General features: G+C 40.7%; 2 protein-coding genes and 1 non-coding gene across 3 annotated transcripts; all 3 read left to right on the forward strand.

Annotated features, from left to right (window-relative positions):
• The first annotated feature begins 4,556 nt into the window (after positions 1-4,556).
• hprt1 (hypoxanthine phosphoribosyltransferase 1) lies at positions 4,557-13,679 on the forward strand. Its single transcript, XM_004563208.6, has 9 exons — positions 4,557-4,788; positions 8,033-8,139; positions 8,380-8,563; positions 9,715-9,780; positions 10,152-10,169; positions 10,254-10,336; positions 10,462-10,508; positions 10,641-10,717; positions 12,674-13,679. Exons 1-9 carry the CDS (start codon positions 4,762-4,764, stop codon positions 12,719-12,721), a joined length of 657 nt encoding a protein of 218 aa, XP_004563265.1. The 5' UTR covers positions 4,557-4,761; the 3' UTR covers positions 12,722-13,679.
• Positions 13,680-15,016: 1,337 nt separating this feature from the next.
• Positions 15,017-23,832, forward strand: pabir2 (PABIR family member 2). The gene is made up of 11 exons (XM_004563209.6): positions 15,017-15,988; positions 16,094-16,262; positions 16,381-16,459; positions 16,555-16,608; positions 17,136-17,179; positions 17,280-17,334; positions 17,618-17,719; positions 18,656-18,741; positions 18,909-18,973; positions 21,618-21,714; positions 22,143-23,832. The coding sequence occupies exons 2-11, from the start codon at positions 16,138-16,140 to the stop codon at positions 22,279-22,281; spliced, it is 846 nt and encodes a 281-aa protein (XP_004563266.1). The 5' UTR covers positions 15,017-15,988; positions 16,094-16,137; the 3' UTR covers positions 22,282-23,832.
• On the forward strand, positions 17,388-17,544 carry LOC111500872 (small nucleolar RNA U109). Its single transcript, XR_002721291.1, has one exon. It is a non-coding gene; the product is annotated as a small nucleolar RNA U109 (small nucleolar RNA).
• Positions 23,833-25,458: the final 1,626 nt, after the last annotated feature.

The raw sequence follows: 25,458 nt of genomic DNA on the forward strand, positions 1-25,458 counted from the left end.
GTAACCAACATGAATTCATCCTGCCTTGTAACAGCGGTTCAGGGTAAGGGTGTAACAATGTGGGCATCTTAGTACCAACTGAGCATCATTTAAATGCCACAGCCCACCTTACTATTATTGCAGACCTTGTGCATCTCTTTATGAGCACAGTGTAGCCTTTTTCTGATGGCTGTTTCCAGCAGGATATTACACCGTGTCACAAAACTCAAAGCTTTAACTGGTTTCTTGAACATGAAAATGAGCTCACTGTAGGCAAATGGCCTCCATAGCAGTCAGATATCAATCCAGTAGAGCACCTTTGGGGTGTGATGGAACAGAGATTCACACCATTCAGAGATTCACCACTGACAAATTTGCAGCAGCAGTGTTGTCGTCATGTCAACATGGACCAAAATCTCTCAAGAAATGTTTCCAGCTGCTTGTTGAATCTTGTTGAAGAACCCAGTAATGAGTGATTACAAGATCATTTCCATGGAAAATAAAACCCCCTGATAGGAAGCCAAGTAAAGAACGGTGTCTACGAGGAAAGTGTATCATAAAGACAGACTGCCATGAGTGGAAATCCACAGTGTTCGCCACAAGTTACAAACAAATCATCAGTCTGAGGATTAGAAAAGCCAGATTAAACTTGGCTAAAAAAACAACAACTAAAGACGCCCAAACAGCTCTGAAACAGCACAAATGAAACTCAAATCAGCCTGTAAGGGAATGGACAGAGAAATGATGGCAGTGTGAGGAATGAGCATGATGGCTTCTAATGGATTGGGTCTGTGGTGTTTACTGATGATCTGACAGAAGTTAGAAGCAGCCTGATCAGTCCTGAGCTGTCTGCTCAAATATAGACAAATTCAGCAAAGGTTATTGGGCAGTAGTTTGCAGAAAAGATGGACAGTGACTTAAAATATCATGAAAAAGCAACACAAGAATTTCTGCAATGAATCTCAGCCCAATCCAGCTGTAGTTCACTTGAAACTAAACGCTGAAACAAACAACTGAACACAGCTTCAGTAAAGGCTGCACACGTTCTTTGATGGTGGTCATAATTTCCAGACACTGCTGATTGAGGACTGTGGTAAATGTAATACGTTTTAGCCAAAGGCTATGCTTCCAATGCATCTCAGTTCCTTCATTGGAAAATCTATTACGTTCGCGTACAGAGCCAAAGCCACATCACCCTCCATATACCATCAGACATAACTGTATGAAAAATGAACACAGTTGTATTCTCTCAGTTTGTGGCTGTACTACTTTACTATAAGATCTAATTAATTCAGAAGAACAGTCATGTACACTTGTTCCTAAGAAAATCATTGATGGGTCTTTAATAAACTGAGTTGTAGTATTATAGTGAAAGTCAACAAGTGACTATAGGATTTCTTCCATCATTGTGACAAAATGACCACGGAAAGAAACGGTTTTAATATGTCTGTAATTCTCAACTACTTCCCACTTACATTTTGACCTGTCATTATATTCTTATATACAGAATTTTAGGGTGTGCAGACATTGTGACTTACACATAAAAACAGGTTTCACAATAATGTAACACAACAATGGGTGTTTTGTTCGGTTGTCACCATAAATCACAACAGCATTTTGAACAAGCTGCAGACATGAGAGCAATGACTGACTGACCCCCACATAAAGTGAGTTACAGTAGTCCAGGCAGGAAGAAATAAAAGCATGGATCACTGTTTCAAGGTGCTGCCTCGAAAGAAAAGATTTTACTCTTGCCAGTCGCCTTAAATGATAAAAACTGGACTTCACCACTGCTCTGATTTGGTTGTCCAATTTAAAATCACTGTCCAACTTAAAACCAAGGTCAGTAAGGTTTAAAATAGACTTCCAGGAGTCCCAAATCTACAGAGGACCACTCGCAAGGACCACTGGGTCCAAACACCAACACTTCTGTTTTCTTTTAATTAAAATTTAAAAAGTTTAGAGCCGACCAAGCTTTAATGTCATCTAGACATGTCAAAAGAGGTTTTATGGAGATGCCATCCTTGTACTTTAATGGCAAATAAATTTGGTAGTCATCGGCATAACAATGAAATGAGATCCCATGCCTTCTAAGGATGGAACCCAGAGGCAATAGATACAGTAAAAAGAGCAGTGGCCCTAAAATTGAGCCCTGTGGGACACCGCATGACAGAGGAGCAGAAGACGATTCGTAACCGAGAAGGCTGACAGAGAAAGTTCTATTTGACAAATAAGACCTAAACCAATTAAGTGCAGTGCCACCAATAAATAATTCTTAGGTAAAGATGTCTTTCAGGGGGTGCATTTGGGGAGTTGCAGCATAAAACTGCATTTTTTCTTAGTATAGAACTGCTGCGTGCAGTGAGGAATTCCAGAGTGGCAGAGAAGTATGTAGGGCTGGTGCAGGGCATGTATGAGGACAGTAAGACGGTTGTGAGATGTGCAGTAGGACAGATGGGTTCAAGGTGGGGAGGTGAGATTAAATCAATTATCAGCTCTGACCCCTACTTGTTTGTACTGAAGACAGATGCAGTCAGGCAGGAGTCTGCACGGACTATGATTTTCACAGAGAATACAAATCCATAGTGAGAGTAGAAGGTGGGTGGAGGAGAGCCTGAAGAGGTGCAGGTTTGTACTGGAGAGGAGAAGAATGAACGTAAGTCAAAGCAATGCACGTGTTTATACCTGCCTCCCACTCATGCAGAGAAGAGGTGAAGAACAGAGTGCATGCAGGGTAGGAGTGGGTGGAGTCGAGTGTTAGAGGTGATTTGTGAAACCTGCTTCTTAATTCAGATCAAACTGAGGTTATTGTACTCGGCCCTGAAAATCTTAGAAATATGGTATCTAACCAGATTCTTACTCTGGATGGCATTACATTGGCCTCCAGTAATGCTGTGAGGAACCTTGGAGTAATTTTTGACCAGGACATGTCCTTCAACGAACATATTAAACAAATATGTAAGACTGCTTTCTTCCATTTGTGCAACATCTCTAAAGTTAGAAATATCCTGTCTCAGAGTGACGCTGAAAAACTAGTTCATGCATTTATTACTTCCAGGCTGGACTACTGCAATTCATTATTATCAGGATGTCCTAAAAACTCCCTGAAAAGCCTTCAGCTAATCCAAAATGCTGCAGCAAGAGTGCTGACAGGGACTAGAAAGAGAGAGCATATTTCTCCTGTATTGGCTTCCCTTCATTGGCTTCCTGTTAAATCCAGAATTCAAAATCCTGCTCCTCACAAGGTCTTAAATAATCAGGCCCCATCTTATCTTAATGACCTTGTAGTACCATATCACCCTATTAGAGCACTTCGCTCTTGCACTGCAGGCCTACTTGTTGTTCCTAGAGTATTTAAAAGTAGAATGGGAGGGAGAGCCTTCAGTTTTCAGGCCCCTCTTCTGTGGAACCAGATTCCAGTTTGGATTCGGGAGTCAGACACTATCTCTACTTTCAAGATTAGGCTTAAAACTTTCCTTTTTGCTAAAGCATATAGTTAGGGCTGGACCAGGTGACCCTGAATCCTCCCTTAGTTATACTGCAATAGACGTAGGCTGCCGGAGGATTCCCATGATGCATTGAGTTTTTCCTTTCCAGTCACCTTTCTCACTCACTATGTGTTAATAGACCTCTCTGCATTGAATCATATCTGTTATTAACCTCTGTCTCTCTTCCACAGCATGTCTTTCATCCTGTTTTCCTTCTCTCACCCCAACCGGTTGCAGCAGATGGCCCCGCTCCTCCCTGAGCCTGGTTCTGCTGGAGGTTTCTTCCTGTTAAAAGGGAGTTTTTCCTTCCCACTGTCGCCAAAGTGCTTGCTCATAGGGGGTCATATGATTGTTGGGTTTTTCTCTGTATCTATGAAGCGCCTTGAGGTGACTTTTGTTGTGATGTGGCGCTATATAAATAAAATTGAATTGAAAATTGAATTATGGTTTGGAGAAGGTGGCACCGACTTAAAGACAGGAGAGTGAGCTGTAGGTGTTAAGACTTTCATTGAGAGTGACCAGAATGCACAGGATTAGAATTTAGTACATCAGAGGCACAGCTTAGGTTGGAGACAAAGTTAGAGAGGAAAAACTGAGGCAGTTTGGACATGTGCAGAGGAGAGATAGTGGATACACTGTACAAAGGATGCTGAAGATGGAGCTGACAGGCAGGAGGAAAAGAGGAAGACCACAGAGAAGATTATGTAGTGGAGGAGAACTTGCAGAGGGCTGGTATGAGGATGCTAGAGATGGAGTGAGATGAGTGAGATGGAAGAAGGGGAGCAGCCGAAAGAAGATGATGAAGAAGTTAACGGTTAACACCCTGTCCTGAATGATGATCAGCTTCGCCTAAAAAGGTAGCCTCTTTCATTAGTGCAACTTTAAGCGAGGTCATTGGTTGAAGTGTTGGGTGGGTGTGTGCAACATCGTGTATCTATGACCAATAGAATCTTCTTAAACTCGGGTTCGCTGGATTTCGACGGAGCTTTGTTCTTTGATTGGCAGCTCTCCAACAGCCTATGTACGATGGGAGGAGTTGACCCCTCCCCGCATTTTTCGATTTGCCCGCCGCCCTTGTGCGTACGATCACGTGCTTGCAACGGGACAGCAGCAGAGGCGCGAACCCGGAAGAAGACAGACACCTCTGGTAGCAGCGGAGCTATCTGCTCCATGTGTACGCTGTCGCGAGGGTGAAGAGTCCGCGAGATCAAGCTGAGGATACGCTGTAGCGTTTTCTGTCTGAAGTCCGCACCTTGGAGTACACACGTTGTTAACGGCAGGGACTGACACGGACATGGCGACTTCCAGCTCCTGTGTGGTGGTAAGTTCTTCCCAAGTGAAATAAGAGACAGAAGGTGGTTGGAGGTTACCTCTGCATGCAGCCAAACACGCTGTGTGTGGACGGGCTGTTAGCCGCAGTTATTAGATGATAGCTACCTGTGTGGACTGAGTACTCTTCACCACTCACACATCGGTAACTTTTTGTTGTATTTTACTTTATTTATTTTGCATGGATATTGTATTCAATACAGCTTGGCCTGTGGCGCTCTATAGACACGCGCTCCACATATGCCTTACGTACGTGACGCAAGCGGTGGACCCACTAACGTGTGGGTGTATGCGTCTGTCAGCAGAACCATTATACAAAATAACAAAGTGCTCGAAACGAACGAGGGGGTAAAGAAGGGGGCGTGTTAGAGCACGCGCCCTTTAAGTGTGGCTCCTAAGTAACGGTGCACGGCACTGTGTTTATGTTGGTGTAGAATAGAATAGAATAGAATTCAACTTTATTGTCATTGCACATGTCACAGGTACAGGGCAACGAAATGCAGTTTTCATCCATCCAGAAGTGCTTTAGCCATGATATAGATATATTACAATATATATTAGCAATAATATAGATATGTAAGTATATTACAGAAATGGGTCTATTGTGGTATTTCTGTACTATACGAATATGTTGGGGCGGCTTTAGACCTCTGTATAAATCTTGCTTCCACACTTGTATGAGAATGTGGTGTCTTTAAACCCTTTAGGATCCCGAGTGTGCGTGCAGTTTGGTATCGGTCCGACACCAAGTAAATACAGGGCCAGTACACATACCGATACTTTTCACTCGTAAAGGCAGCTGATGGAGAGGAGAGTAGTGGAGATGTCATCATTAATTTGACAATTCTAAATACATTTTAATGACAACCAAATCACTGTGATTTTTACCTTCCATCATAAGTAATCAACGTCATAAGTAGTTCTGTTGTTTAAATGTATTATAGGCTATAAATAAATATTTTATACCCATTTCCAAATAAACAATGAATTTAGCACAAGTCAAAGTATAGATCCTTTTGTGCTAGTATTGAGCCCATACCAATACTAGTATTGCTACTGATATTTGGCTCGATTTGCCCACTTCAGTCTGAAATATAAAGTAGCTAACTGTAGAAGAGCTGCTTGGTGGTGTACAGTGATTGCATTGTGGAAAATTAAATTGGCCCAGCAATGAAATAAATTCGATTTCACCACCAGTATGTGTGACATTACATCAAATATGTTGGTGTGGATGTCTGCGCTGCAGAGCTGATGTCACAGATGGAAAAAGTTCTCTTCTGCTTCTGGAAAAAGTCCCAAGCTGTACTGAATTTTAAGCTTTTTTAAGATTAAAGAAAAGACACACAGATGGACTGAAATAGCTGTTAACAAAAGATAAGTAACATTTACTTTTTCTTACATCATTCTGAGTCAAAATACAAGGTCCTACCTTACTGGATCTGTTGGTGTGTGTTTTGTGTTGTGCACTGTACTACAGGCTACCCTGGCCCCTACACTAGGATCAGTAAATAGATAACCGGTGTGCTGTTTTTCAGGCTGTTGCCAGCATTTTAAGCCCAGTGTACTTGTGATCCTTTCTGGGAAACAGATTTCCCAAAACATTTGCAGACACAGATAATAAAGCAAAGTGTCCATTTGGCTAAAATGTATCTTTTTACTGTGCTGTTGTCTTAATCACATTGAAAGAAAAATTGACAAGTTGTCAAACATAGACCAATATGCAAGCACAAAGGTCATCATTCCTTTGACCACAGTCTGGATCACTGGATTTGTTTTTCTGCGTTTTGATAAATGTTGATGCTTTATAACAGCAGTTATATGAGACATAGCTTAAGTTTAAAATATTAGGTAAATGTATGTGAAAGAAGTTTGTTTCTTTTCACTGTTATCTGCTCCTTGTCCTCTATAGATAAAGGATGTTGCACCAGCAGAGTGACATTTTGCTAGTTGTATTACCTTTGTTCCTGACCAGGGCTAGTCTGTAAGCACATTTCCAAATCATTGTGTGTTTACAGGGGTACGTATTTATTAAGGTGTTTCTATGACTGTTTTAGAATATCTGATAATACTATTTGTTGCACATAATTGTGCTGTCTGCTGTCATTTTCTGAATTATTTTTGGGCTTTAAATGTATATGGGTTTTAAAATAGCTGCCATTTCTAATCAAGAGGGAAATTATGGTTGACTAGGAGACTCCTACTGAAGGCTAGAGTACTTTTAGAGTACTGGTTTCAAGCCTGCTGCTGACTTATTTCCTGCATTTCATCCCCATTCCTCTCTCCATACTTTCCTGTCTCTTCTCTCCACCGCCCATTCCAATAAAGGGTAAAATGCCCACAAATAAAGCAAATACAACTATGTTTTCTTGATTTGTTTTTCCTTGTTCTATTGTTTTTGTTTGGTATGATAGATTTCTGAGTTCTTGAATATACGAAGCAGGAAATGAACCGAATACGTCTTTAAAACAAACGGCAAGTCTGTGAGTAACAGTGGAACATACTCTTTCTAATCATGTGACTGTGATGACATCTGCTTTGTATCAGCCTTTATCAAGAGTTCACAAACTGACCCACATGTCAGCAGGACTAAAGGGAAAGGCTTTATTTCAGTGTAGCTGCATGTGGCACGAGAATGGGAACCGTGTTATCCAGAGTTTTGGTGCGTTCATTCCTGTATTTGATTCAAATTCTGCACCGTCCCTTTCTCAGTTTTTCTCATCCCTCCCACGACTCCTCGAACTCTGTGCTGCAGCTGTCACATGATGCCAGTCATGTTGTTTGGTTTCCTGTGGTCTGCTGTTTGACCTGCAGCATAAAATGTAATTTTACAAATTACCAAGTACCTCCTTAGGAAGAGGCATACACTTCTGGAAGGAGATCAGATGGCAGTATCTTGCTGGACAAAATGTTTGTGAGGAGACCTTCAGCAGCAACAAAGGAATGATTCATTGACGCTTTAATGATGTCCAAATTGGAAAACTTCCTCTTTCTGAGAATCCAGGGTTTTTTTCTTGAGACGGCTCAGTGTGGCCCTAGGTGGTAAAATGAGGCAGATAAACTAGTGTGGCAGCAAAATTCGTGGGAAAGTAGACTTCCATTAACCTGATCTCTTTCACCTTGGTTGCCCTGTGTCAGGTGAGGCCCCCCCCCCCCCATGCTCCTTGTTTGGTAATCCCCCCCTGAGATTTTTCTTTCAATTCTTTTGTGCTAATGTTTTTTCTTATTATTATTTTCAGATCAGTGATGAGGAGCAGGGTTATGACTTGGACCTTTTCTGCATACCAAAGCATTATGCTGCTGACCTGGAGAGGGTCTATATCCCACATGGACTCATTTTGGACAGGTGGGTGGTCCCATTCATACAGCTATGACTTGCCAGAGATTTCCTGCAAGTGGTGGATGAAAGTGCTCTGTTAAACCTGGATTCACTGATTAATGCAGACAAACTTACAGCAATCAGAAATCTTTCAGAAACATTTGCTTGCTGACACAAACTGAAAAGAAATGACAACTTCTGCTGACTGTTGCAGAACACTGAGGTCACTATCCTCTATTTCTTGCTCCCCAAACCGTGTGATATCAGGACTGAGAGGCTGGCCAGAGAGATCATGAAGGAAATGGGTGGACACCACATCGTGGCTCTCTGTGTGCTGAAAGGGGGCTACAAGTTTTTCGCAGACCTGCTCGACTACATCAAGGCTCTGAACAGGAACAGCGACCGCTCCATCCCAATGACGGTCGACTTCATACGCCTCAAGAGCTACTATGTAATTGATCTGTCTTATAGTTTTTCTTTAAATCACCAAAGCCTCTTGGAACTTTTTCTTAGAGTATACACTTAAAAGAAGTGGAAATAAACTAAAAAGTTTGGCTGATGATTAAAAGTTGCTTAAATTATAAAAGTAAAATGCAAAACAGCACAGTAGGGAAAGGATTCGGCAAATAAATGATGGTCGTATGAGGCCATGCTGGTGTCTTTCAGTCAGCCCACTGGGGATGCCTGGAAATATAAAGCCTTAACATCAATTAAATTATTAAAATAAAATAAACAAAAAATATGAAGTCTGTCTAGAGCAATGAAGAAACTGCATGAACGCAAAACAACCCATAAATGTTGTTTCTAATCATTTTCAGCCTCAGACTTCATGGTTGGACTTTCTGTCTTTGACCTTCTTGTTGCATCAGTCCATTTGTTTATGCACAGCTCTCTTAGGCTCCTGCCACAGCATTGCAGTCAGGTTGAGGTCTGCACTTTGACTGAGCCGTTGATTTTTCTTTTTCAGCCATTCTGTTGTAGTTTTGCTGCTGTGCTTGGAATCATTGTCCCATTGCATCATGCAAGCTTTAGCTGTCATACAGTTGGGCTCATATTTGACTCCAGAATACTGTTCGATATAACGATATATATCGGATGACGATATAAAAACGTCTATCGTTTCATTTTACGCTATCGTTTGTTTCGTGGTGTCGCAAAATAAACTGTTTACGACAATATTTTTTCACCGTTTTGATGGTCACTGTAGTGGCTATATTAATTTCTTAAACTTCTCTATTTCTCTTATAGTTTATATAACCACACTACGGACAGACAAGCGCCTGTTTTTATGCGTTGTGGTTAGCAATAACGACGGTAACACCATTGTGTGTCCACTTGTTTATGTTCCACATAAACCTTTCACAATAAAGCTCAAGATCCTGTTTAGACTTTTCAAAATAAACTGAACCACGTGAAAGAGCAGATTATATTACGGATGAGAAGTAAAAAAGAGCCGCCAGATGCTAAAAAATAAACCTTAGACTCAAACGTTAGAACAGGCTTTTGTCTGGTCTTTTGCACGACTCTGTGCCGCCCTGTGAAAGACTCTTTCTTGCCAGTCTGAAGGTTTCCTTTATTCTTTTCCTATTTTTGTCTGCACAGAATGACCAGTCGACGGGTGAAATCAAAGTAATCGGTGGAGACGACCTGTCTACTCTGACAGGCAAGGTAAAGACAGCTAGCTAAAACGCTACTGACATGATTAAAAATATTAAAGGCTGGTTTTTACCCCCTTGTTTTTTCTCCAATCTAAAGTTGCTAGCAGTCAGGATGAGCAGATATTTGAAAGAAATATATCCACATTTAAGCAAAGCTATTGTTTTCATGTAATCATTTCCCAAATATCTTACATTAATTTAAAACAGGCCTGTTTATGTGGTTGTAAGTAAAACAGCTCCCACATAGTTACAGCCTTTTGCACTGTTGCAAGCATTCCCTGTGTAATCAGGAGACCACAGCTCTCCTACTCAGCTCAGTTGCATTTTAAGATGACTTGTTTTTCACTTGATTAATGGCTTTTTCTTTTTTCTTGCACACAGAATGTCTTGATTGTGGAGGTACGTACTGTTTTTCATCTGTATTAAAGTAGGCAGCTGTTATTTCCAGTAGTGCTTATCTGTGCTCCTCTTTTGTGCTTCTAGGATATTATCGACACAGGGAAGACGATGAAGACGCTATTGCAGCTCCTCAAACAGTACAATCCTAAAATGGTCAAAGTAGCGAGGTAATTCATGGCTTCACTGAACTGCTGGAGTTTTACTGGAAAGCTGCTTCAGACTGGTATGTTTCAGGCTGAGGGGTTTTAAGCAGCTAGAGCAGATTTTTATCGTCATTTTGGTTTGTCTTCAGTTTGCTGGTGAAGAGAACACCAAGAAGTGTTGGCTACCGACCGGATTGTGAGTTGATTATTTGTAACTTGTGAATTCCTAACAGACTTTGGTTGAAGTTCAGCTCATAGAACAGTTTGTTAAACTGCAACAATGAAGATGTAAGAAAAGCTTCACGTGTTCTTTTTCTTTTTCTCCCAGATGTAGGGTTTGAGGTCCCTGACAAATTTGTGGTGGGTTATGCACTAGACTACAACGAGTACTTTAGAGATCTAAACGTAAGTATTTGAAAGAGATAAACAGTATCGTGTAAAAGTCTTGAGCCCTCTAATATTTCATTTCTTTTGCTTGCAAGCCTTTTAGACTTTATTGTAAGTTTTTAAAATGGTCTTGGGCCATAGTTCTCCAGGTTTTCTGAAGGTCTCTCAAAGATTTTCTTTAGACATTGGCTTCTTTTTCACTCATTTTCATTCCAGAGGTTGTCTTTAGACACTTTGTTACTAGCAGCCTGTCTCAAAAGGTATTCATTAACAGTTTGACACAGTTTAACCAGCCATTTAACACTAACCTATGAATAAATCAAGCATAAAAACGCACCCAACTCAAGGGATGAACCAATGCTGACTCTTCACATTGCAGGCGACTTGGCAAAGAACTGATTTTAAATTCTATCTTTATGGGAACCTGTCGCAGAAACACCTGACACATTTTACCTTACCAAACAAAACGGGAACAAAACAAATATCAGTTTTGTTCTTATATCAGTTTCAAGTCTTTGTTTTTTCCACTTGTCTTTATAATTTTCTTCATAACTGCCTCGGCCCTGTGCTCATACTGAGGCCGCTGGCTTGTGGCTGGCTCTGAGTTCTGGATGGTTTGAGCTTTAGGCACTTTGACTTTGTCAGATTCTTTAAAATGTCCACGTTCAGCTGGGTGATTTTAAGTGTATTATTGGATTTGTTATGAATTCTATTGATGCTTTTGTTTCAATTGATCTCACAGTGAAGAGCTTAAGCAACATATTAGCATGTGGCAGTAAGATTTTGCACAACTATTTCCCAGCACCACTGTGTGCGTATGTGTTGTACATACACGAAACAGATCATCTGGTAGTCAGAGCTGACCGGCCTGTCAGGGTCAAGAACTGATTCCATTTCCCAGGCAGTTCATCCATCTATCCATCCATTCGCTTCCGCTTGTCCTTTTCAGGGTCGCCGGGGGTGTTGGAGCCTATCCCAGCTGTCATAGGGCGAGAGGCAGGGTACACCCTGGGCAGGTCGCCAGTCTGTTGCAGGGCTAACACAGAGAGACAGACAACCATTAGCGCTCACATTCACACCTGTGGGCAATTTAGACTAATCAATTAACCTATCCCCACAAACTGCATGTCTTTGGACGGTGGGAGGAAGCCGGAGTGCCCGGAGGGAACCCACGCAAACACGGGGAGAACAAACTCCACACAGAAAGATCCCGGCCTGATGGTGGAATTGAACTCAGGACCTTCTTGCTGTGCGGCAACAGTGCTAACCACCGTGTTGCCCAGTTCCCAGGCAGTTGATCTGTATATTGAAAAGGTCGCCCCGTGGCTCAGGGGGATGGGAACCTGTAACCGGAAGGTCAACGGTTCGATCCCCGGGCTCTCTGTCCTGGTCGTTGTGTCCTTGGGCAAGACACTTTACCCTACCGCCTACTGGTGTTGGCCAGAGGGGCCGATGGCGTGATATGGCAGCCTCGCTTCTGTCAGTCTGCCCCAGGTCAGCTGTGGCTACAACTGTAGCTGTCTCCACTAGTGTGTGAATGAAGTGGAATTGTAAAGCGCTTTGGGTGCCTTGAAAAGCGCTATATAAATGCAATCCATGGCTCAGGGGGATGGGAAACTAATGGACATTATTATGAACCTAGAAAAGTCAGATTTTGATCCAGTATACAATACCAAGAATAGCTTAACTTTTCAGCATAAGAATTCAGGCTGTGTGGAAGAACAAACGTGGTCATAACAAATATTGACTTTCAAGTTTGTTGCATTTGTACAAACTCTGTTTTTGCTCTCTGTAGTTCCATTTCTGTTTTCGTTTCTGTCAATCGCTACAGCCGTTTCCTAATTTCCTAGCAAAATATAAGAAGTGGCTCAAGACTTTTTCCTAGTACTGTAACTCATATTTTAAAACTATTTTTCTCTTTATACATCTCTGACAGAATTAAGTGTATTTTTTTTCTTTTCTTTTCTGTTCCAGCATATCTGCGTCATTAGTGAAACAGGGAAGGAGAAGTACAAAGCATGAAGAGCACCTCGTAACAGTTTTCAACATTTGGTTATTTCATTTCCATTTAGCATTGATGTTATATTTCATTGCTTTGTATTGTGTCATGAGAATATAATCGGCTTGCTCAGGGTCCCTGAGGATACACCCAACGTGATAATCCCGTGTTTGAATCACCACGCATGGACACGCAAAGGTTTCAATTTTTTTGCATTCGATTGCTTGAGAAAGAATCACGTCTGGGTTTAATAGAATGGATCCCAGCTTCACCTTGAATTAGAATATTGCTTTTATGGTCCCCACTTTTATTCCTTTTTTATTTTTTAATTGAGAGCATTTTAGGGAAATGCTGCTAGCTTCAAGTGCAGTCGCGTAATTGTTGTGCTGCCATAAGATTTACAACCTCCTCTTTCATATTTTGTATTTTGTGTAAAATGATTATTGTTATTATTATTAATATTATTATTTTGTGTTTGTGTAATTCTACCTGAAACTATTAAAATGTGCTTGTTTTTTTGTTTTATGGGACACCTTAAGAGGAAGTAAAATTTTATTGAAGTGTGTGTATATTTTGGAAGAATACTTCACTTTTCTACGGTACTGTTTTGTAACGCTGAAGAAACATTAGGTAGAAAAGTAAATTGCTGCTGTCCCTGATTAAATTATGTAGACATTGGTAAACCTGAGAAGAAATTTATGAAAATGAATGAAATCAAAGCTTTAGACATGCACTTCCTTTGTGTAACATAAAAGGTGATCCTTTTAACGCTGCAGATATTCAATCACAAACTGTTAATGGTTAAGAATCTTTCATTTGAATATTTGAAATTCCTAATCTGTATCTACATGTTTTATTCACACATAATTTAATTAAAGGCCCCTTTTTAAAAAATATCCTTTTTGTTTGCAGTTTCGCTAAATTAAATGTTCTGTAATCGTCAGTGTTGCAGCACCAGCCATTAAAATTTTCCACATCAAACCTGAAAGAAAGTTTTTCATTTTACTATTACAGCAAGTTATTGATATATTGAAACACGAAGTGCCAAAAAATATAAATAGTGACAGAGACAGAATGATGCTGCCAAGATTTGGTCTTCCATCTTTGCTCATTAAGATCATGAACATTTGAGCTCCTGTTGTCTGATCGTCATTTGGAAATTGAAGCTAACATTGGGGGATAATTATTTGGTCCCCTGATGATTTGTAAGATTTTTAAGTTTGCTCTCTTGCAAAAAATCTGTAATTTTATAGCAGTTGCATTTTAATGGAGAGAGACAGAATATTAACCAAATATCCAGAAAAAGCCCAACACGTTACCTAAAAGTCATACACTGTTTCCATGTCACTGACTGAAATAAGCATTTGATGACTCAGTATTTGGTGGAGAAACCCCTGCCTATGTAAATAAATAAATCTGGGTAAATTCCCAGATCATTAAACATGCAACTATTTTGCTGGTAATACCTGAAATGAGTAAAGAAAATCAACAGCCTATTTATGCAAGATAATTCATAATTTTATTGAGGGGGTTATATTGGTTGGGTCTGATTATTGGGGGGGGGGTCATAACCCCCCTGGACATTACACCTCGGTGTCTTTAGACTGTGGGGGGAAGCCTACACAGGAAGGCTCCAGCTAACCAGCAACCTTCTTGCTCTGAGGCAAGAGTGCCAACCACTAATTAATAATTACTGTGGTTTTTAATTTGTGCTGTTGATGAAAAGCCACTCATGTTTGCAGATGCACTGCTCACATTTGTTTTCATACTGACTGGATGTTATATTTTAACTCTAGGCACTAGATTATATTCCAATTTCATGTGTCAAGTCTAATGGAAACTGTGTTTCCTCTTACCTCAAACTGAGACTAATCTTAACCATAACCAGCTGTGTTTCATGATGCTTATCAAGACCCAGCCTTAAATTAACCACTTTTCTCTGCCTAGTTCGCCTCCTCACTGCAAGCTTCACTTCATTTATGACCACAAAACTGGCACCATAATAAACATGGTTATCTGCAGGTAGTAAGCAACCCGTGAAAACAGTAAGGCCAGTCCATCCTGTACAGGGCCTCTTGTCGTTGTCTCAAGACCTGTTGAGGTGTTTGTTTTCCAGTAAAATTTTACTGCCGTAAAACCTTACTGAAATCTTTTAGCCATAATTATTTTATAGATCTGAAAAAAAGTGTCCTTACAGAAAACATTGAGACTATACTTCATAAATTGTATGCCTTTCTTTTTCAATTAATCTTTTTTGATCGCAAGGAAGGATATAAACAATATCCGGAATAAGACAAACATAGCTGTCTCTAACAAACTATCGCGTCGTTAGCCGTCTTTGTGTGCCAGAGTAAATTTTGATTTCTTTGTGGAACTGGTGAATACCGGGGCTTGCCGTGAAACCGTTTGCATGTATGGAAATTGGAGGGGAACAAACGCACGGATGGAGCATAATACTTTCCGCCTGAGCACGCCGGCTAATGGAGCGCTTTTATTGGACAGGCCTGCTAATGCTAAAAAAAAGGGGCGTGAACTTCGCTGCTAGCTTTTCGCTCTTGTGTGATCATCTGGGGGATCTGGTTCATTCTTGGCGGTGCCCAGCAGAAGCGTTTCTTTTTTTGATAGTCTGTGGACAATATTTCAAGCTGACACGGATTAATTCGTCTTGCGTGCAGTTGTAGCTGTCGGGCTGATGGACAAAACGTGAAGTGAGACGGTGACCCGGCCTCTCTCTTTCTGAAAATGGCATTGTGGTTAACTTAGCTAGTTAGCTTATCGGGCTAGGTAGCTGGACTCTTGTTGTCGCTGAGCCAACTGGCTTCCATTAGCTAGCTGTGCGGTGTTAGCTACGGGGTATGCTGATCAGCATCACTACATGTAGCTCTGCTATTTTAATGTCGTTTGTAGTAGACTGAAAGACGAGCGTTCAGTTGGTGGACAGAGCGACCATTTGGCTAGTTTAACTACGGCTAGCTCATTTAAGGCGCTAACATGCAGCGGTAGTTTGGATCCACTCGTCACAAACTGCTGCCTTGCACCAGCAGACCAACTGTTAGTAGGCATTGTGCGGTGTGTATAGCCATGGCTCTCTAACAATCCATCAGGAAAGTTGGTGACCGGTTACAGACAGGGTTGATGAGGGGCAGCTTCGGTGAACACACGGCTGCTTTGTGGACTGGACGCCGTTATGGTACATATACAGCGTTAGTTTGCTTCAGCACCGGAGTCACCCTGGGCACGGGGCCTTGCAGATTGCCGAGAGTTACCTACACTGTGTTGGCTTGTCTTAGGTGAGCTCAACTACCTGTTTACTCATATTGCTTCAAGAACATGTAAAGTTTGCACAGGTTGAAGATCAGTAATGTAACTTTACTGAGTCTGTTCGCCATTTTAAGTTGCTGAATCGGTGAGGGGTGGTGGTGAAGCGTTGTTTAGCGAAATGAACAGCTCAGGAGTCATGCCACAAGAAAAGATGGAACTGGATCTGGAAATCCCAGCTTCCATACTTCCAAGTGATGGACACCTGAGAAGATCCAACAGTGCACCCATGATAAATGGATTAAGGTAGGGCAATCTGACTTTAATTTACTGCAAAGTTAAAACTCTTTCCTTATTCACACATTGAAACAAGTTCATTTGCATTGACATGATGGTTAAAGGCGTTCATAATTCGACTTTGCAGTGATAACTCCCAGGTGTTCCAGAAGGAGGTCCTACGGTGCCGGAGAAATAGCACTACAGTTGTGAACAGGCCCAACATGGTATAGTGGTTCATAAACATATTCTAACTTGATTGAGATGCCTGAGTTACTGTAATGAGTGTTTACTCATTATCAGCCATGTCCTCCTCTTACAGGTTCCTTCATCGCCCATTCGGGTCCCGAGTACCAGACTTCATCAAATTAAACAAGTAAGGAATTGAGGTGGTTGCAGTAAAAGTAATTCCTGTGGAAGTTGAGCTCTTCAGACCAATGTCTACGTCGGCTGTAGTAAGAGACATGCAAGAGCAACCTCTTTAGGCATTCACAGGGTCCTTGATCTTAACAAGCCAATCAACTCTTAGTATCACACTCCTGCAGAGTAAGTCTTGATTTCCATAAGAAAACACATGGATGTTGGTGGTGGGGAGTGGTTCAGTTGTAGCATCTGAGATAAGACTGAGCCTGAAATGGGCTTGTTAATCTTGTACTGTGAACTGAAGCGCTTCTTCTTGACCCCCATCAAAAAAAGATGTCTTTCTCTCTCTCTGCCATATTTAATAATATTTTAATAAGAGTACATATCATTTTTATCCAGGGGGAAAATGTAATGGGTCCACTTTAAAGAACATAACTCAGAAAAGTTAAAATGATGTGATGGTAGCTAATGTGATTTTTTTTTTTTTTTAATTTATTTATTTATTTTTTAAACCTTTGGGTCTCTTTTGTTCTCTTGCAGGAAGAGGGCATAGATGTGATGAACAGAGAAACTGCACATGAACGGTAAGCTATCCATTTATACACAGTGTTTGAATGAGGAGATCTGCTGTGTTGTTGGTGACAGGCTGATGACTCCATGTTCTGATTGTTGTTGTGCACTCAGGGAAGTTCAAGCTGCTATGCAGATGAGCCATTCTTGGGAGGAAAGCCTTAGTCTGGTAAAAACTCTGTCCCATATATGTTGCTGATTATGTTCTGCTGACGGGCAGTTTTGCATGTTTTGGCCCCTGGCCTTTCTTGGTCTCTCTTTGTTACTATAGAGAGGACAAGTAGAAACATGCTAGAGTAACGCTGAAATAACTGGGAGTTAACAGGGCCACCAGTCTCTAAAGGTCAGGCTGAGTTGGTAGTATAATACTCCCACACTTGCAGTGATGTTACTATTGGACTAAAGGATGCTGTAAACACACGGTGAACTGTGAAATCTTTAATGTTTTTTAGAGTGACAATGATTTGGAAAAGCCTGTATCTTCATCTCCAAAGCGAATCGACTTTGTGCCTGTGTCTCCAGCCCCGTCCCCAACAAGAGGAATAGGAAAAAAGGTACATCTGACATTAACTGTGGTTAGAGTCACAGTTATCGCATTATAGTTTCATTAACTAGATCTAGTTACTTACTATAACCCAGTTGACTAATAATTTAATTATGTGCAGCCTACAGGGAACAGTTGGCTGCAGTGAAGCAGGAGCTTCTTAGGCCTTTAGCCTTTTTCCACTAGTACCTGTTTGGCTCAGCACAGCTCAACTCCGTTTGTAGGTTTTCCATTATGCGGTAGTGCCTGGTAAAAAGAGCCGATGCGATCTGGAAATGTGACGCCAGCAGACTGCATTCACAGATTGGCTAGTCAGTGGCATCACTTGATGAGTCATGAGAGGGTCTCCTTCGTGAAAATCAAAACGTCCCTCTTTTAAACCCAGCAACGAGCGTGATGGCCAGAAAAAAAACACCGTGATCCCAGAGTCTGGCAAAAAGCTGTAGACCGAGCGGCAGATATACCATCGCCTCAACATGCTGTGGTGTTCATGTCTCATACACATGACTTCAGGGGACTTTGGGCTGCATTGCTTTAACATCCTCATGCACATCAGGTGTTACCGGCTTGTAGTGGAAACCAACCAAAGTCGAGCCAAATTAGGTACTAGTGAAAAAAGGCTTCTAGTTTGCTGCAGCTCCAAGATGCAACATTTTCTCTTAAGAGATTCATTCGGCTTTTTTTCCAGCTCCACAAAACAATTCAGATTTTTATATTAGCACTACACTTTAATGTCTCCGTGGTCTGAAACAAACAATTCTTGCTCCTCTTCCTTCATTTGTCCCCCCTCCTGAGGTGACCATGTAAAACCATCTAAAACTGAGTATTTGGAGCAGTCTGAAGTTGGTGACGATTAAGCAGTAATTTTTCACCACTTAAATGTTATCAGTTGCAGATTTATCTAATGCGTTATCTATGTTTTCTGCTCTCCCCCTCCTACAAGCAGCAGTGTTTCTCTCCTTCACTACAAATTCTGGTGAGCAGCAATGGTCTCACTCCCAGCCCAATACCCAGCCCAACACGGCGATTTGGGTGAGTACAAATTCTTTTGAGCTGTCACAGCTTAAAGTTAAAGAGTTAAAATCTGTCAGTTACAAACTTTGCACAATTATGTTTGCAACTTCAGCTCATGCCCACAGTTTGTTGCTGTATTTCCAAATGTATTGATTTTAATTGTTCCTGTTTTCTGTCTTGTTCAGTCGACGGAGTCAAAGTCCGATCAACTGCATCAGAGCCAGCATACTCGGTCCAATAAAACGCAAAGGTGAGTCGTGCTTTAGACATGCTTTCAATGCTCTGTGTAAGGGAGGCTTTGCACATTAACGCAGCAGCAAACAGGCACACTCCCTCTGAGTGTGTTGCAATCAGACCTACCTCTGCTCTCTGTTTTGGAAGCCGATTTGAGTGCATGTACATCCTGGCATTTGTAACCTCTGACCCTCTGTGTTTACACGGAGATTATGAGATTGACCTCCCACTCAAAAGAGATGAGCTATAATCGCATCAGTTTGCTGGTGGCGTCCTAAAACAAACTTTAGCTACCTTAAGCATATTTTACTTTATGTTTTTAGGGTTTAGGCGTCAGTCCTCTGACTTGTCTGGTGTAACCTCTGCACATTGTTCTCGCTGTGGGATCAGGGGCCACTTTATTTTACAACACCTTGCTGAGAGAGGAGTTAATCATGGCCAAGGTGTTCATCTGTTTTGACTTGAGAGACTGGTGCTCACATCCAGTGATTAATGCCTGATTTAGACTTATTTAGGAAATCTACATCATAACCAGAAACTGGTTTTAACTCAATAGGCTGTGACCTTCCACACCATTCAGTCTACGTGAGATTACTCTGAAAGGTCACAGCGAAGGGTTAAAAAGGTTTTCTGATCATGATGTAGATTTCTTTTATGGTTGGAACTAGGGTTGGATGATTTGATCTATAGTCCCTCCATTATGGCAGCACTATCCACCCTTTATAAAGCACAATGTGCCAAAAAATTCCCCAAAAAGCAAAAAACTGGTGAGTGGGCTCATTAAGTTCCAGTTTCTAAACCATCATGCAGTCAGAAGTATCCTGTTAGTCTTCTGTCATATAATGATGATCAATTTGAAAGTCTGGGCATGAACCTGTGTGCCCTCGGACATATGTTTCGAAAGTGTTGGTTATGGGAGGGATGTGGATGTGAACATGCAACTTAAAACTTGAATCGGATAATATTTAATTTAATGCATCAAAGGGGAAATGAGGTGAAAGTCGTCTTGATTGGTGAGCTCTGATGTTATCGTCCATCAGCACGACTGTAGTCAGAAGCCATCTGTTCAACATGTCGGCCTTGAAGCTTTGATTCTAATGAAGAATATATTTGTAAAGAAATGTCGGACATCTAAGAATTTAATACATTTTAAATGGTATGACATGCATATTTCTGTTAATCATCACTGTTCTTAGACTACAGGACAAATGTTGTGGAAACGAGTCTTCGGTGGTCTTTATATTGATGAAGTTAATTTATTAAGCGCTGTGGTGCAGGAAATGCTTGTTAGGCTGGTAGGGCTGTGCGATATGACCAAAATCTCATATCCCGATATGAGACATTTATCATCCTCCTGACAACTAAATACATTTTTACATTTTCTGTAAATTCTGTGAATCTCGGGCAACTCGGCTTGGTTAAAGTGTTTTCAGCTGAGCGCGGTGTACCTGGAGTCGAGGCACGGCCGCAATTTTCATTGAGTATTTATTACACGGCGTGCAGCAGGGAAACGCCTGTTCTAAGGTTTATTTTTTAGTACCTGACGGCTCTTTTGTGTGATTCAGTTTATTTTGAAAAATCTGAACAGGATCTTCAACTCAATTATGAAAGGTTTATGTGGGGAAATAAACAAGCGGACGGCGGAGCCACGCAATGATTTTACCGTTGTTGTTGTTGTTGTTGCTAATGACAACGCTTAAAAACAGCCACTTGTCCATCTGTAGTGTGGTTATATTAAATATAAGAGAAAGAGAGAACTTCAAGAAATTCTACAGTTACCATCAAAACAATGAAAAAACTTTGCTGTCAACAGTTTATTTTGCGATACCACGAAACAAACAATAGCGTAACATGAAACGATAGATGTTTCGTCTGATGTATCTCGTTATAGCGAACAGCCCAATAGGGCTAGACATGCCAGCCGATGTTCTACATGAGATTCAAAATATTTTCCAAACAGACTTGATGATGTTGTGCTTGTGCCATATCTGTGGTTAAACAGTATCTATAATGGTTCATGGAAATAAAGATTCTTGGAAGAAAAACATTTGACTTGTGATCTGGACACTAAATGTTAATGCCACACAACTCGGTTTGGTTACATGTCTGACGAGCAGTCTCAACTCAGTCTCAGTCTGAGTCATCTGAAATGAACCTGCTCTTCAGTCAACAAACTGACTGCATGTTATTTCTAAATGGAGTAAATCAGTGTGAGAATATTAAATCATTCTAACCTCATTGTTTTGAACTGAAATAACATTATATGAGAGGGTAACGAGTGTCACAACCGGCTCAGGCTGGTTGTTGCTGCTGCCATTGTAGCCAGTAAATGTGTGCCTGTGTATACACACAGACGGGTAAAGTAGAGTAAACCTATTGCAATATGCAAATTCTGAGAGGTTCACATTTGAATCCTTAATCATTAAACATGACATTTGTTTTGATTTTGGGTGTGTTGGTGTGTGCATGTGTACTTTGTGGTCCTCTGTTGACAAAACACTGCCACGCTGCAGATTGAACGTGCTGTTAATCAGTATGGATGTGACTAGGTAAAAGTTCACCAAGTGTAAACTTTGCCTGTTCATCTGCCTGGCTCTTTTGTGAATAGTCGCACAGCTCATGTGTCAATTTCTAAATGTTGGACGCCTTTTACTCTGCAGGTGAGATGGAAACGGAGAGTCAACCCAAGAGGCTCTTCCAGGGCACCACCACCATGCTGTCCTCGGATGTCTCCAACCTGTCAGATCTCAGCTCCTGGTAAGTAACTCTCAGGCCCATCAACAAATAAGAAGCTGCTTAGATAAGGATGAGCTTTTGAGTGCTGAGGCAAGTAGGCAGACACACTGGCTCTAAAAGCCAAGCTTGATTACTAGTCACCATCTCGTAAATGGAAAAACAAGGAAACCCCTACATGAAGAGGATTTGAGTAATTAATAGGGGATTTTATTGAGCCTTGTTGATTCTGATCGGAATCAAATGTCAGTCACCTCACTGGCAGCAGTTTTACAGTTTTATTTAAGAACTATTTACTTCCATAGAAATCGAAGTATATTGATTCTGGGGCGATTCTGTCTCAAAGTTGAGTCAGTGTGAGTGCTGACATTTGAGATTTTGAGCAGTGCATTCATTCAGGGTGAATTAGTTATGCAAACTTTTCTGAAGACTACCTTTTTCTTCCCTCTCAGTCACTCTCCAGATTTACTGGATGGAAGCCTCAGCAGCGTGGGCTCCTCCACCGACTCGCCAGGCAAAATGGAGGGAGTGTCTCCTTCCTCATCCAGCAACTCACCCTTTGCTTCTCTCCAGGATTTGTCTCCCAAATGAGCATGGGATATCTAAGACTATGGGGGGGGGAAGAGTGGAAAAGACTTCTCTCCAGGGAACTGGTTTCCTTTTCAGACCCTTCACATCGCCAACTACATTTCCTTCAAGTGGAGTTTTCCCCCACACTTTCTTCTGACTGGCTGTTTTTATGGCTATCTTTTATGGAGGGTCTCGATTTTAAGGAGACTACAGCCATGGATGTATTTGTGTAAGAGGTAATCCTAGTAAAACTAGGACTGAGGGAAGTCGCTGCGCGCACCAGCTGCTAATTGATCTTGGATGGTGCCAGCCTTCGTAGGGATACTAATAAGTGGCTGTTGTATAAATCTGTCCTGCCAGTTCCCCTCACCAGAGAGAGAGACATTGAGCACTGGACATATAAAGACTACTTGGATGTGTGCATTTCCCTGTTTTTGTGCTGGAAAATGTCTGGCCCACTGGCCTTGGTGTGTGCACAGTCTGCAGATTTTGTAAGAAAAGATTTAACTTATTGTTTTCCTGCTGCCTGAGCAGATATTCTAAATATTTTTATGGTATAGGCTGTGAACTGTGGTGTTTGCATTTTTTTTTTTTTTTTTCTTCCCTCCCCTTCAGCTCCAAAAAAATGATTTGCTGCTACTTTAATTGGTAATTCTGAGCAAGTGGTAAATCATGATCATTCCTGGTAGTCTCAACACTAAAAGTTCCTGTGTTCTTACCAGGATGATTTTTGTGGATAAAAGTATGAAAATCTGACTTCTTTTTTCCCCTTGTTCCTTCTGGCAAAGTGTTCTTATTTATGGACAACACATTTGTTATAAAATTGGATTCGTTCTATCTGCAGTAAGCCATCTGTGCTGTCATTTACACCAAATCAAGTGACTGCTGGAACACGAGGCAAAAAAACAGCACCATCACATTGTGAGTAAAGAGACTGCTCTTTCTGCTGTGGTTACACTTTTTTCTTTTTTTTTCTCCAACACATATTGCACAGGATGCTTGGTCCTGTAGTGTTTCAGCCTGTGTGAGTCTTAAGCAGGAAACAACTAAATTTGAAGAAGAAAAAAGTCTGACTACAATATGTAGAGGTTAAAGCCTGCACTGTGATATTTGCACCTAAATTTGGTTTCATTTGTCCTGACCCCAGTGTTCATATCCATCCGTATAACTCGATACTTCCGAACCCCTCTGTGGCTCTGTAACCTTAAATGTTTATGTACCGGTACAAAAAGGAAGTGATTGTAAATCATTTTATGGAAGTGTGCCCTTTTAATTTAAACAAGTGTGGTTGCAGTTCACTTACTGAATGGGTTTGTTTTTTTTTTTTTTAAAAATACAAATAGGAAAATGTTGGGGGTTTCTGCTTTGTTTTTGTTCCCTTCACGATGCGTTTTTTTTTTTTTTTTTTTTTTTTTTTTTCTTTCCTCTTCTGCTCATTTTATGAAGTGTTCAGGGCATGAACTTAGCAAATGATATGCTATACTGTATGTCTGTAATAGAGGCTGTAATCTGCTCGTCTTTTGTGACTGCTATTGTAGCGGACATCAGGAGTAAATAAATTATTTCATTATGCTTTTGTATCAGTGTTTTCTTCTGTATTAGCGCTCGTATATGGAAGACCAAAACTACCAAAATAAAAATAAATTCCCGAAATATTAGTCCAACGGAAATTGGAGTTTGTGGGGTTTTTCTCAGTTTATGACTGCCAAAAATCCAGAAAAAATAAGGAATGAATTAAAGAAATATCCAATCAAATGCACTGGATATATTTAAAAATCCATATAAAAATAATGCATGGGGAAAATGGGAAACGATAAATATAGGAAAACAAACATTATATGGAAATGGAGAAGTTTAATCTGAATAGCAAGTTTCACATTTCATCAATTATGGTACCAGTATTTTTATAGGACATTTCGTGCATTTATTTTTACTACTTTTTTTTTTTGGAGTCAATTATTGATTTTTCTCAGTTTTAGTACTTCATAAACCAAAACATACAAATTAAATGCGGATGCATCAAGGAGCACAACAGTGTTACCAGTTCTAGAAGTAAACAATATTGCTAAAAGTATTCACTCGTCTACCTTCACATATGAACTTGAGTGACATCTGATTCTTAATCCATAGGATTTAATGATATAGTGATAACAGCTTCAACTCTTTAGGACTGAGTTTATGGAAATGTTTTACCATTCTCCCAGAAGCACATTTAAAAATAAACTATTTATATAGCACTTTTCAAAACAGTTCAAAGTGCTTCGCGTTTTTGAGGACACTGATGTTGGACGAGGAGGCTGTGTGCCTCAGCATCCACTGACACCACTCTGTGATTCTACTGTTGCTGTTGTTCCCAGTTGCTTCCACTTATACCACTAACAGTTGACTGTGGAACAGTCATGGAAATGTCCATGGAAGTGATTGGAACCCTGAATTCACTCACAATTCAGTGATTTGGATGGGTGAGTGAATACTTTTGGGAATGTAGTGCAAGTCTCACTGCTGCTATACTTAGGATCATTTTCCTGGTGCATGACCCACTTTCAGCCAAGCTTTACCTGTCAGACAGATTGACTCTAGAATACTTTGGTATACAAAGGAGTTCATAGTTGTAACGATAGTTAGTTGGTAGTAAGGGGCCCAAAGTGTGCCAAAAACATTGCCCAACTGTTTTTAGCCAACCTATAATTATGTAGCCTAATAGTTGCAGGGACATTTATCAAAATTGAGCTCAAAATGCCTCAACAGTGACATCTGCAGGCTAGAGGGGGCAGAGCCTGCGTGAGTGTGGGCAGAGAAAAGGACAGCAGGAGCCTGACCTCTGCAGGATGGGATCTCTCATTTTATTTTAATGCACTTCAGTTTTTTTCATGCTGATGCTTGTTGTACCACATGGTAACAATGTGCACAACCTAAAGTCAATATCTGCAGTTGTGATAATAGTATCATTATTAATATATTGTTATTATTATATGTAAATGTTTGTTTATTAGAATAAGATCGAACTCTCTGAAAATTATTAACTAAGAAAAGATGGCAACAGGTAATTTCCTAGTAATTAATCTATTTATTATTTGAGGCATTATGATTGTGCTGTGTTGTTTACAGGATACATGCTGGGATTCCCCTCCAGGCTTTTTAAAGGGAAGCATAAATGCTGAGATGAAATCTGTTTTGTTTCTCTTCGAAGGTTTTGGG

This window comes from Maylandia zebra, linkage group LG2 (assembly GCF_041146795.1).
Source record: "Maylandia zebra isolate NMK-2024a linkage group LG2, Mzebra_GT3a, whole genome shotgun sequence".
Lineage (NCBI taxonomy): Eukaryota > Metazoa > Chordata > Actinopteri > Cichliformes > Cichlidae > Maylandia > Maylandia zebra.